At 40.0% G+C, this 13,521-nt stretch overlaps 1 protein-coding gene across 1 annotated transcript in view; it reads left to right on the top strand.

Annotated features, from left to right (window-relative positions):
* The first annotated feature begins 280 nt into the window (after positions 1-280).
* LOC137280704 (uncharacterized) overlaps positions 281-13,521 on the top strand; it is a 32,873-nt gene continuing 19,632 nt past the window's right edge. The window contains exons 1-10 of the mRNA XM_067811923.1: positions 281-377; positions 1,731-1,789; positions 3,260-3,652; positions 5,340-5,684; positions 9,691-9,746; positions 11,427-11,523; positions 11,740-11,805; positions 12,107-12,154; positions 12,942-12,997; positions 13,397-13,505. Of these exons, the coding sequence (XP_067668024.1) occupies positions 1,732-1,789; positions 3,260-3,652; positions 5,340-5,684; positions 9,691-9,746; positions 11,427-11,523; positions 11,740-11,805; positions 12,107-12,154; positions 12,942-12,997; positions 13,397-13,505 (1,228 nt within the window). The 5' untranslated portion in view covers positions 281-377; position 1,731. The remainder of the gene's footprint in view (positions 378-1,730; positions 1,790-3,259; positions 3,653-5,339; positions 5,685-9,690; positions 9,747-11,426; positions 11,524-11,739; positions 11,806-12,106; positions 12,155-12,941; positions 12,998-13,396; positions 13,506-13,521) is intronic.

The raw sequence follows: 13,521 nt of genomic DNA, 5'->3' as shown, positions 1-13,521 counted from the left end.
ATGACCTCTGTGATGTGCGATACCGAATGTATCCGTTGGCTTTATCCTGTCGAAAACACCATCCATTGTATGATAAATTGGTCATCTTGTGTATTTCGATATATAACGGCCACACAGATAAGATTGTCAGTCACATAATAACAGCAGAGTCCGTAATACATAGAGCGCACTTGTCCTTCGGTAGACGTATTGTGAGACATGCAACCTGCATTGACAAAAAGATATCCAATTCCGCTGACACGCACGCAACCCTCTTTGTTGATTACACTCGCGCCAAGACCCGGATGAAGGCGTTCCCCGACACTCAGCGTACCTTGTGCTACCGTTAATGTGAAGCCGGGCTGGAGGGTGGTAGCAGCATTGCTTGTGTCGCAAAGGTAAACCGGTCATATTTCCTCAGATTTAACATTGCATGTACAACCAATGTAAGTTGTTCTGATGTCCATTTTGTCAAATAGCCGGGTCTGAGACAGGAATGTCGGACGTTCACTTCAATAAGTTTACAGAAACTTAGTGTAACTATAGGAGCATCGTTAGGCATTTCCTCTATATACAGAGGTAACAGTGTACTTCACCTTTGCCATTGCGTTAGAAGTGTACATTGATACGTCTCGTATATCTAGACACGCACACATCAACATGCTAGATATATACATATTCAGTTTGTATTGACAGGCGGCCATTAGTCTGAATACTGAGGTCATGTATTTTGAACAAAATACTTACCTGTGTTCAGTCAGTTTAGTAAGGTTTCTATCACACACGACCAAGAAAGGCAAAGTTTAGTCCCGACTTGTGAAGCATAATTTCTAAGCCTTAGAAAGGTATTGATAGGAAATGATAAACAACATACAACTTGCTCTATTTGCTTAATAATACAATATTTGTTTTAGACTTGTTTTGATCTGTTTTGTTGGTTCACAGGGGATTTTCTTACACCTTTTGTCACGGCAGATTTTTAACTGTAACACTTTACAAAGCCTGGTCCTGAAAGTGTTGATTTTACGAAACTTCCTTTTAAGGATATTTGTCTAGTAAGTAACTCTGGCTAATAGGCTGTTATGACTACAAACACTATCAGACGGTCACATGAGAATAAGAACATACAAATGTCAGCAATACATGACTTTATTTAGCGAACCAAGGACGACGATGCACATGGCACCTTACTAATAAACGGATATCTCTTTTGCAATAACAGAAAGAGGACATTTGGGGGTGTTTACCTTTTGCTTGTGCCAGTATCATTACCAACACTATGTGCATCTGGAATAACTTTTGGCTTCTATTTCGCCATTAGCAATCAGCGCCCATTATCCATAAACTACCATTGTTAAGTGTCCAAGTGTTAGTGTTTTCTCTGTCGTTGTCGCACGAGCACAGCTATTTGTTTCCTAGTTGTAGACGTTGACTTCTCAAGCCCCACCTTGTGTACCTGAATCAGTTTGTATTCCATCACTGTGTTAACACGTAGTGCTAGCCTTGGCGCTTGTCTTCGATTTTTACCAGTTTTTTTTTGTAAAACATACTGCTTTTGTCCACGTTCCACGAACCGTTCCCGGAATCTACTCAATAGGAATCAATATGAACTTATTGTTTCTGTTTCAACTCTTTAAACTTGAACCGATTGGTTCATCATATTTTCAATATTTCAGATAACGTGACGGTGTGCCCATTCAAAATGAGTCTACTGTTATGTGCATTTCTAACATATAATTTCTGTTATGAAGGATGGCAAGCAGGAAGGAAACGCAACGATCTGAATCATCTACCAACATAAAACCTAACGGTAAATTTTAATGTTCTCTCTGAAGCAAAGTAGAAGATATTTTCCCTGTCATTAAAGAGCACGCAAGGCTAAATGATTGAAAACTGTCTGTGTAATATACATGTATATGTATGAGCCGGGTACATTTGAATTACCACTGGAACATTATCTTCTCTATAATATGCATTGCAGTGCCTTCTACCGTTGTGAAATGACTTTTACTTTTACCATAATCCTCAACCAACCAAAATGCTTGGACAATAGGCACACATGTTTTGATGATTTCATTGTGGGAAATATGGAATGGATACCCTGTGATGTGAACTGACAGAAATCAATTTGTCATATACCAGTGTAAAGATTAGAAATACAGAGATACAGATGGTGTGTTCAACTTCACTTTTGCACCCCTGCCAGTTCGACTTTCGCTGAGTTCGACTCGGATGTATAAGACGAATAGTTTGTTTTTTCTTTCAGACAAGGTTGTATGTATGAAAATAATAATGAATTTCATAAGAATGGTGTGACTATTTTGCGTAAGGTAAGTTGTGGGATTTGATCGATGACGTTATGCGGAGGAGTGTATTATCCAGGTCAGTTGCGCTATTCGTACATGCGCGGAGTGATACTTAATGTCAAACTAAGATGTGGTAGTGTCGAGAGGAGTGAAAATATGTATCACTACGCTATGATAAGAAAGATGGTATATAATAAACATAAAACGTTTACTGGAACTCTAAGATGTCATGGGAGCAGAGAAACAATTCATTCTTCTCATGCAATACAAAACATCAATGCACCAGCATGACGTTCTGTATATGTACGGGATAATAAAAGGCCAACATATCACCAGTTCGTTGGTTATGAAATATGGACCAAAAAGTCTTCATTTTGGAAGTAAACAATAGCGAAACATAGCCTGCCAGGTAGTAATGTTAAAGTTTAGAGCGACTGGTTAAACATAAGAGTGTTGATTGAAATCTTGTAGTAACAACAGAGATATAAAAGCAAGTTGATGCCAGTACAACGGGTATGTGAATTTGTTGAAATCAGATTTCAGCAGCACTATGACAGCCGCGAATGGAGCAAACTGCAGCTTCAAGGACACATTCCTACCACGTGGCAATACGATTTACTGCAGTACAATTTACCATTATCAAAGCTTAACCGAGAAGACCATTGCAACCACCAGTTACTGGTCATCGCCGCTGATAAATGCTACTGTTTCAGGCTGGTTTTGAACCTTTGTCACTGCAGATGAAACTACAATGTATAAGACCGTTTAACCCCACAACTACCATTACTACCAACTTTCATGCATATTGATTTCTCATAGTTAGTAAGATCGTGTGGAACGTTAAACACCTGACTCATTAAATTAAAAGTTTTAACGTGACAAACTCAAGAGAGGACACTTTCTTGGCATTATCAATGCACTAACTTTGATTTTCCTACAATTGTATCAATGTCTTTTGTATGTCTTAATTTCAGTGTTTGTTGATGACGATGGAGTCTTCACTGTTGATTTCACTGGCAAGGAAGAATGCTCCTGGATACATTTCACAGAATGGACATGTGTGCTACCTTCAAGGGACTATGAAATAACATTCACACGAGGAATTAACGAACACTTATGTAACATGATGTGTCACTTTGACAGACCTCCTGGTGTGAAGCTGGTGAGGTTACGGAATCCTGAACAAAAGGTCATACTTGTCTTCGGACATGACACAGAGGCTAACGCTTTCAACATGTTTAACAAATTCACTGAGGTGAGAAACACTGTCTTATCATTTCTGCATGAAGTAAAAATACACGTTGAAGATATGAAAGTGAGAGTACGACTCACAGGAACGAATCATTCAAGAAGACAGCAAGACCAAGGTAAAACAACGTCTTTATTTTGAGCGTGTCTCTACTGGCTTCTACTAAACTACACATTCTTTCTCTACCGGGGAGCCTATATAGTGTTGTAGAGTATCCCTGCTTCTACCAGGGAGCCTATATAGTGTTGTAGGGTATCCCGGCTTCTACCAGGGAGCCTACATAGTGTTGTAGAGTATCCCGGCTTCTACCGGGGAGCCTATATAGTGTTGTAGAATATCCCGGCTTCTACCAGGGAGCCCATATAGTGTTGTAGAGTATCCCTGCTTCTACCGGGGAGCCTATATAGTGTTGTAGAGTATCCCTGCTTCTACCGGGGAGCCTATATAGTGTTGTAGAGTATCCCTGCTTCTACCAGGGAGCCTATATAGTGTTGTAGAGTATCCCTGCTTCTACCAGGGAGCCTATATAGTGTTGTAGAGTATCCCTGCTTCTACCAGGGAGCCTATATAGTGTTGTAGAGTATCCCTGCTTCTACCAGGGAGCCTATATAGTGTTGTAGAGTATCCCTGCTTCTACCGGGGAGCCTATATAGTGTTGTAGAGTATCCCGGCTTCTACCGGGGAGCCTATATAGTGTTGTAGAGTGTCTCTGCTTCTACCAGGGAGCCTATATAGTGTTGTAAGAGTATCCCGGCTTCTACTAAACTACACATTCCTTCCACTTCAGTAACATCTGTGCCAAATGCGACAAATGTCTTTGATTGGAACTGTCTAAGTAATGTCCACCAAAACATTCTAACATATGTGAAGCATGAAGCACATCCCTGTGGCAATCTAAAGAAAAAAGTAGCGACATCTGCACTCGATTTTGTTGCACGATTGAGTTTTGGATGAAGCAGTTTAGTTAAATGAGTGTTGGAAAATGCATTGGAGGTCATTAAGAGCAATGGCGTACATATCTATTCTGGAATGCAGCACATATATCGAATGTCGATATTTGCACCAAATATCGATCTGTCGGTCGGCTACAACTGTGACACGTATTTATTACTGAACAACTTGCCATGAGATCACAGCACATTTCACTAAAACTTCTAACTTTTGCACGTTCATGATTGTCTACACTGGACGTTTGCCTGTTTGTTCGGGGCATGATCTAATACACGTGATTTGATGTGAATTTCACACAAGGCTTGTTTATGGATGCAGTACGGAAAAGTCTTTTATATCAAGGCTACCAAAAGACATTGTTGATGCCTTTCTACCACCCTTCTTCACGTTGTGTTGTCGCGTAGTCTCGCGTCAGTGGGTGTGGCCTTTGTTCATGAATAGTCTATATACGAGTGACAGTACATGAGCTAAAATCAAGACAGGAAATGACTGCTTAGCATTTTCCATTAGTTTGGCAAACTACTTTGACATTGTGTACAGTAGTTCATTCATTGTTGCGTTACATGAAGCAAGAACATAAACAGTGATGTGTAGAATTTATAAATCAAGGAATTGCACATGATACACTTAAAAACAATTTTCACACTTATTGTGCCATTTACCCCAAACGAAATATATGTCTCGGGATAAAATAGGTATTTTTTGCAATGATATCTGAGGCCTGCTACTAGGAAATATAATATATTTTTCAGGACAATATTTCAAATTGTAAATTCATCTAATAAACACACTTCACAGGTGTTCGCACTTATTGTGCGGTGGGAATACTCTACACACGTTTCCTTTTGTTACAGAAGACAGGTGTTTATTGGATCCGAAACCAGATTATACTGAAGGAGAAAAGTCAGAAACAAAGTGGTTCTGCATGCCTAACACCCCCAACCTCGTGGTCGACAATGAAACTAGCAACAGTCGGTTTTCTCAACTTAAGAAAGATATGAGACGTTTTGCTGGGGCTTGTTTGAGTAGAGTTTCAACTGGTTCTGTCATATTTACCTTTTATCATGGAAGCACAGAAGACGCTCTGGAGATGATCAGTAAACATGAAGAAGTGAGAGCAATGATCCTGGAATCTCTCCGGGAGATAGAGTCTACAGTGAAGGACATCCAGATGGAGGTCCAGCTGCAAGACTTCATAGGTAAGGGACACATTAACGTGGTTGACACGGAACAGGATCTGTCTGGTTTTGTTCTATCTTTAACCAGTTTGATGAACCTGTAAATGGGAAATAGCTTCACAAACCAAGTGAAAGTCGATTTCAGTAAACTATGCTCGCTACTTTTGTGTAATGAGTCTTTTAGTGACGCTTTTCATTTACGTTTGTGTCGTTTAACATATTAAAACTATCAATGGTAGGTACAGTTAAATGTTTCCAATATTAGCAAATGGAGAGATTAGAGATCTATTTCAGTACAAATACTAGGAGAGAAATTATATCTATAAGTGTATTCAAAACTGCGTACTAGGCATTAATCAAACATGCTTGTTATTCTATTATCGTGTCTTAATGTAGAGTTATGCAGTTAGCAATGATGTGATCTGAGAGATGCTTCTATACAGTTTTACATAGTGTCAATTTCACGTCCTGTTGTAGGAATCACATTGAACCAGAACGTTTTATGGTTCTAGAGCACAAGCACTTGCTGTTCATTCGTATATTGTAGCAAAACACTGTTTAGTAATGCTTAGACTGTTGTTTTCCAAACTCGAAGGGCTTTTGCTTGATTCTGGGAATGTCTGGTCCAGAATCGATTTGTTTGTTTACACCTTCGTGCATCTATAATGCAGCTGAGATAAATACATACTTGTGAAAGCCTGTTTCTTCCGGTCACGCATCAGAACTACTTCTTGATAAGCATGAGATGAGCCATTGCAGTAAACGTGTTTGTGACAAGCAGGCGGTAATCTGTAAGAATATACTTGGTTGCTACATTTAGTACGTGCAATACGTGCTGACCGTGGCGTGAAATGAACATCAATACCGCCACTTTTTAACACAAGTCTAACAAATCGCCATCACGACACGAGTCATTTTTTTTAATGTTTGAACATTTCAGCTAGATTAACATATCCAAGTTAGGAAAACATGGGCAAATGGTTCATTCTCAGGCAAGGGAGTTAGCTTACAACTTTATTATTTATATGGAAAAGACATATACAACCAAAACAGACGCTATTTAAAAAGTAGCTTTGCTACTGGTCTTTCCAAGGCATCTTTGAAGTGCATTAATGTGGAATGTGATAGGGATACGCGTCCGACCAAGTTGCGCAAACCCAAACTTTCAAACCCAAACTTGATGACTTTGAGTGATGTGCAATCCGTCAATTTGTACAAAGTTTACATGGAGTACAATAGGAATTGCCTTCTCTATATATGATATGGCAAGATGCCAATTGCACAACCAGGGTTCAAGGGAAAGTTTTGGAAAAAAAATCTGAAACACGCAGTCAAATAGTAAGGTCTTAATGGAACGAAAAGACACCGATGCAATGTGTTTGCAACATATGACACTTGCGCAGAATAAAGAAATACCGAAATGAAAATCGTACTATCGTCGATGAAACATGGTTGCATGTACACCGCATAGTCCCAAAATGTTGGAAACTTGATGGTGAGGTTGTAATAAATGAGGTTCAGCCTCCGTCCGGCCCCGGACCTCGGCTTATTGTGGTTCATGCATAATGATAATGGCTTTGTACCAAATACTTTACATGTATTTGAATCAAAGGTCAAATCATCAGATTATCATGACAAAATGAATGTTGATATTTTTTTCCAAATGGCTCCAGGAAAAACAGATTCCAAACATTCCACCATACTCCGTCATTGTTATGGATAATGCGCCATATCACAGTAAGCAAGCGGACAATGCCCAACAACGGCTAACAGAAACGATGATACAAAAGCTTGGTTACAAAGCCACAATACTGCATTTGATGATAGAATGCTAAAATCCGAACTGTTGTTTCTGGCACAATCCAACAAAAAGGCCCTCTCTGTAGAGTAGACATCATTATGTTGAAGCAACATGGCCATGACGAACTACGTCTTTCTCCTTACCACGCAGAACTGAACCCAATTCAGTTGATTTGGGCCAATGTCAAAACTCATGTCACTACACAAAACTGACAGCTCAAAAGAACTCCGTTAAAAGGTTGTCATAGATGAAACGATGTCTGCAATCGGTGCTAAGGAATGGTCTGAATGTTGTAAACACGTCAGAACTATTGAAGATGACTGCTGGCAACGGCAATTTGCAGTAGAATAGGAAATTGACAGAATCGCGATCAATTTAGGACTGACGGGTAATTCAGACACGGAGACCAATTCAGACAGTGACGACTAAGGCCCGAACTCAGCCTGTCTAACTCAGTAAACTCTATAATGGATCTGATCAGTATTTGACCCCTGTGTGGAGAGGATGCACCAGACTACCTGTCGGTTATATATCCGTTTTGTAAACGTAACAATTTTATTTCTATTTCTAGCACTTATGTCAGGTGTTTTGTATATAAAGTTATATATGTCTTGGTTCAGTTTCTTAAGATCGTTGCTCTTACATACTAACCAGTAAATCGCACTAAGAGACAAGGGATAAACTGTATTAATTTAACGCCACGGTCAGGATGTATTGCTTAATCTCCAATCTACCTGTAGCAACCTAGTGTATTCGTCCAGGGCCTGATTCCTCTAAGCGATCTTAGCGCTATGATGATCGTAACTCCGATACTTTAACATAGACTTGATCGTAACTCCGATACTTTAACATAGACTTGATCGTAACTCTGATACTTTTACACAGACTTACGACAGTCGAGTGCTATGATGAACGTAACTCCGATACTTTTACACAGACTTACGACAGTCGTAGCGCTATGATGAACGTAACTCCGATACTTTTACATAGATTTACGACAGTCGAGTGCTATGATGAACGTAACTCCGATACTTTTACACAGACTTACGACAGTCGTAGCGATATGATGAACGTAACTCCGATACTTTTACATAGATTTACGACAGTCGAGTGCTATGATGAACGTAACTCCGATACTTTTACATAGATTTACGACAGTCGAGTGCTATGATGAACGTAACTCCGATACTTTTACACAGACTTACGACAGTCGTAGCGCTATGATGAACGTAACTCCGATACTTTTACATAGATTTACGACAGTCGAGCGCTATGATGAACGTAACTCGGATACTTTTACACATTCTTACTACAGTCGTAGCGCTACGATGAACGTAACTCCGATACTTTTACACAGACTTACGACAGTCGTAGCGATATGATGAACGTAACTCGGATACTCTTACAAAGATTTACAACAGTCGTAGCGCTGCGATCTCTTTGATGAACAGGACGTGCCTGCTTGTCATAAACGCTTTCACTGCGCCGGTTCATCTGATACTTCTCAAGCAGTAGTATAATAACATAACTCGATTCGCACGTGAAAATTGTACTTTTCTATATTTAGACGACAACCTGTTTCCCTCTTGTTTCAAATGGAATGTTCTGGAGGACATTCCCTTATATACAAACTAAGACCATTTGTTAGGTCGTGGCTCCTCTAATACTTGTCAAGCAGTACATTTGGACTGTTAGCTGCTTGACACAGGAGAAACTAGATCGGGTGCTGGTAGACTTGACACATGCAAGACGTAGACAAGATGGGGAGATCGATACCCATGTCATTTCATTTTCCAGTCCAAGGTCAATTATATCTCGCGCATCGTTTATAACAGTAGTAATAATTCAGTGTGATTTACCAAACATGGTACTGCTATAGTCATAACTATAGACTACAAAGTAACATAAAGGCATGTCTCGTTTTAATTGATCAACGCTATGATCCTGGCAGTCCTGGAAATACAGGATTCTCCATATCTTCCAAGAAGATTGTAAGGTTTTACGATGCACATTCCATTTTCACTCCCTATTAATGCTTTTGTTAAAAATTTTTTAGCTTTTGAAAACAGTGTACCTGCCTCTCTGAGTGTTTGCAAGACTATTGTGTGATCTGTGTAGGTGATGTTACAAACGGACCCAAGTTACGGTTCAGTGTAATATTAACAAAGTGTTATACAAATTACTAAAATGTCCAAAACAAACTGCTGACGCAGAACTCTATTTCAGATTCACGTCCACTGCCTGGACATGGTGACCTAGACAAAAGATATGTGGACAAACAGGTATCTGTAATCAACACACCTGTCACTCATCTAGTTTATGGCATCATGCCAGCAAAGTAATAGATATCCGCGAACCTTTCTAATGCAAACACCGCACGTAACGGACTGGTCCGTCTTTCACGCGTGTAAACGATTGAAGTATTCTATGCTTATTTTGGTGTTGCATTGATAGTGAGATTCAACCACAGAGTCGTAAGACTAACATCAGTAAGTACTTAATTATTTTTAGAGGCCTGCATTTGTACTAATATATATTAATTATATATTGCGTTAACAAATACGAAACATTTCTCCCAAAAAGGAAACGCATATATAGGAATTTCAACTGTATTTTTATGTTTATTTTAAAACATCTTGTAGGCGTTAAAAGTCAATGAAACATAGCGGAATTGCACACTGGAAATGCAAGCCTATCGGTCTTAGGTACCAACTCGAGGAAAGTCAGTTTGAGTGGCACATGGATACGTGTGGTGGCGCTGAAATCAATATCTAGTGCGACCACCGTGGACATCCAGAACTGCACGGCATCGTCTCGGCATCGAACGAATAAGCCTCAAAATCTTGTGTTGCCCAATCGCAGCTCACTCCTCATGTAATGCCTGTGCGAGGTGCTGAAGTGTCTGAGACTGAGGGTTATTGTCTCGCACTCGCCTGTCCAGGGTATCCCACAGATGTTCGATCGGGTATAAGCCCTGTCAGCTTGACGATCAGGATAGCACAATAATGTTGTGTTTCTGGAAGAAGTCTCTAGTGTGACGTGTTGTGTGGGGCCTGGCATTGTCCTGTTGAATAAACTCAATCAGGCGATCAATGATCAAAGAAGGTGTGGTCGTAGGTTTTCGTCGCAGTACCGTTGAGCTGTCAGTTTGCCCTGGATCATCAGCAAATCACTTCTCCTACAGCAGGTGATCCTCCCACCACATCATACCGTCGAACGTTGGTGCACCATTAAACTCGTAGTCGACGATGTTGTTGTCTCAGCACAGGGCCGTAGTAAGGTCTTGTGGCACGTAAACCAGCCTCTTTCAACCTGGTCCTGACGGTCTGTGCAGAAAGCCTCCTCAAGCCGGGTATTTGTCGAGCGGTACAGGTCGCCGTAGCTGTTCAATGACGCAGGTGATGTACCTCGATGTAGCGATCCTGCGCCGCAGTGGTCGTGCAAGGTCGTTCCCTAAGGGGGACATCTGCTATTCTATTCTGCCGGCGATACCTCTCCCAGAGCCCTGAAATGGTGATTTAGTGAACATTCATGCGTCGGGAAACTGCAGGTTCAGACTGGCTAACTTCAAGAAGACCAATGGCGATATGACGGTTCTCTTCACTTAGACGTATCATTTTGCATTAGTCAACCGTATTCCAAATACAGTGAATAGTCGACAGACAGCGGCCAACCTTTCATACCCATCAATGAAACTATCTGAAATCCAACTTTCACATGCATTACATGAGAATTGTGTATTCTATGACACTGACACGCCGAAACTAAAAATCATTCTGTTAAATAGGGGTACTTTACGGACGATACGTTTTGCTATGACCAAGAAATAAACACGATGGGACTCCTAAACAGAGCAAATCTGTTTTGTAAAATGAATCACCTTTTAATTCATTGCTGTGTGAAACTGCAATTTCTATGATGCGTTTCATTTTGGGAGACTAGAGTATATCTATTTAATATAGGAACACGACAAAGCGATACAGGAACTCTCACGACAAGTGGCAACTTTGACGCAGCAATTACAGGAGATGAAGGAGAAGGAACAAACACAACTGAGAGGTACATGTTGTACACTTTATATTTGCATGAGTATACAACCACCTGTAAATGTTCAAATTGGTCAAAGTGATTACATCCGTGTAATGACGTGTTCTGAACTTAAAGGTTGTCCAGATATATGTATGCTATGAAATACAGTAAAGTTAAAGAGGTGAACACATACATTCTGTTGGAGTGTTATATTTTGATTCTCACGTGGTATTCGGATTGCCTCAGGCATACGGATGTCAATGTGGGAGAAGAGGCCAGGTTCTCCACAGCCCTCAGAAAGCAGTGGAATCTGTGAGTACAAACTGACTACAAACAATTATTTAAAAAAAAAACAAATCTGCAGTAACTGAAACACATTACAAGACAAGTTCCGTCTTGTAGCTGAGTCCTGCTGTCCCAGACGTTCTATTTATTGTGGAGGTATAAGGGGTACATGAGATGACAAAGACACTCCAATTATACATTCACAAAAAAAAAAATAGATCTTGAACAATTGGAACACGTTAGCTACGCTTCACTTAAATCATCAGGATTTGTGTCTTGTTAATGTTATCATCTTACTTAAATGTTACTTGTAAAACTGTTGTTTCAGTTTTAGCAACGGATACAATGACAGACGTTGGTGATGAGGATGACACAGGTGAGCTGGAACAGGAACAGGATCGGTATTTGTCTCCAGTCCTGTCGTGCAATAGATGCTAACATCGTTAACAAGCAAGTGATACGTAACAAGGACAAGGGGAATATACACATGAATGCTATTTGAATGTTTACAATTAACCAATTAATGACATAACTAATTATAGTTATTGTGATAACAGATACTATAAAGCTAGATGAACAAAGGGTAGGAGCCGTTAAATCTTGACTTGCCTTGATCTGTTAAAGGTACGGATGTAGGGAGCTACAGTTGTACTAACGTTGATCTCTGTAGAAAATAACTTCTGAACCGTAATCGCCACAGTCTTATAGTGCCACTGAGTGATATGTTCAATAAGTTTTTCTTCAGGTATTTAGTCATTAGTCAGGCTTATTTATAAATTAGCTGAATCCAAAGCTTGCCGAAATGACGTTATACTCTTTGTAGGATGGCAGTAGCTTCATAACAACTCCGATTAGTTCGGGTACTAGCACTGTCATGAAACGATATTAATCCTGCACAAACCACATGTCGAGCAGTCAGTCTTGTTAACTTCTGTTCCTTACATCAAAACTCAGTTTGGTTATTTGAACAGGGTGCTACTATTGATGTTTGATAATAAACTTAATCTGGCCACACTTAATCTGATCACATTTAATCTCCTAATTCCTGTGTGAAAGCGTTAGCGTATAATAATGCAGTGTGTTCATGTATTTTCACAAAGACAAAACAATGCTGGTTTCTGTGAGAACGTGAGTTGTTCTAAATATATTTCTTAAAATTACAGAGCTATCAGAACCTGGAGGCGGCCACAAACAAACAGGAGACGCCAGTAAACAACAGGTATTGTCAGTTTGGTGTGTTTGAAAATCTTTACAGTCAGACTCCCATGTTGCCGATGTTCAAGATCTGCAAGTGGCACCACCCACAAATAAAATCTGGTGTTGATAGAGTTCATCGTTCTTACTGAGAGGTATTGGAAATGTATACGTGGAAAACAGGCGGGCCCTTGACAATACGAGATCTTGACCTGACAATGTGGCTGACATATATGCCTCTCAAATGCACATAAGCTTTAAATCAACAGACGATGTCAGAAGATATTAGTTGCAGCTGGATCCAATAAGCAGTTGGTAAATTAATTAATGCTACTCATTTACCCATCATCGCGAACAAATACAAGGCAGTTACTGCTGATTAAGCATTCTTACTCATTCATTCACATCTAACCATGTCTTGCAGCACACGTCTGGAACCGTCACTGATCTCGAAAGACAATTTGCTGACGTGAGGCAGGAATTAAAGGCCACCACAGAGAGGATGCACAGACTTGAGATCCCACACCAGAAAGGTAACCCTTGTATTCA

This window comes from Haliotis asinina, chromosome 4 (assembly GCF_037392515.1).
Source record: "Haliotis asinina isolate JCU_RB_2024 chromosome 4, JCU_Hal_asi_v2, whole genome shotgun sequence".
Taxonomy (NCBI): Eukaryota; Metazoa; Mollusca; class Gastropoda; order Lepetellida; family Haliotidae; genus Haliotis; species Haliotis asinina.
The sequence above is the reverse complement of the archived record's forward strand: the minus strand, read 5'-3'. Positions and strand labels throughout refer to the sequence as shown.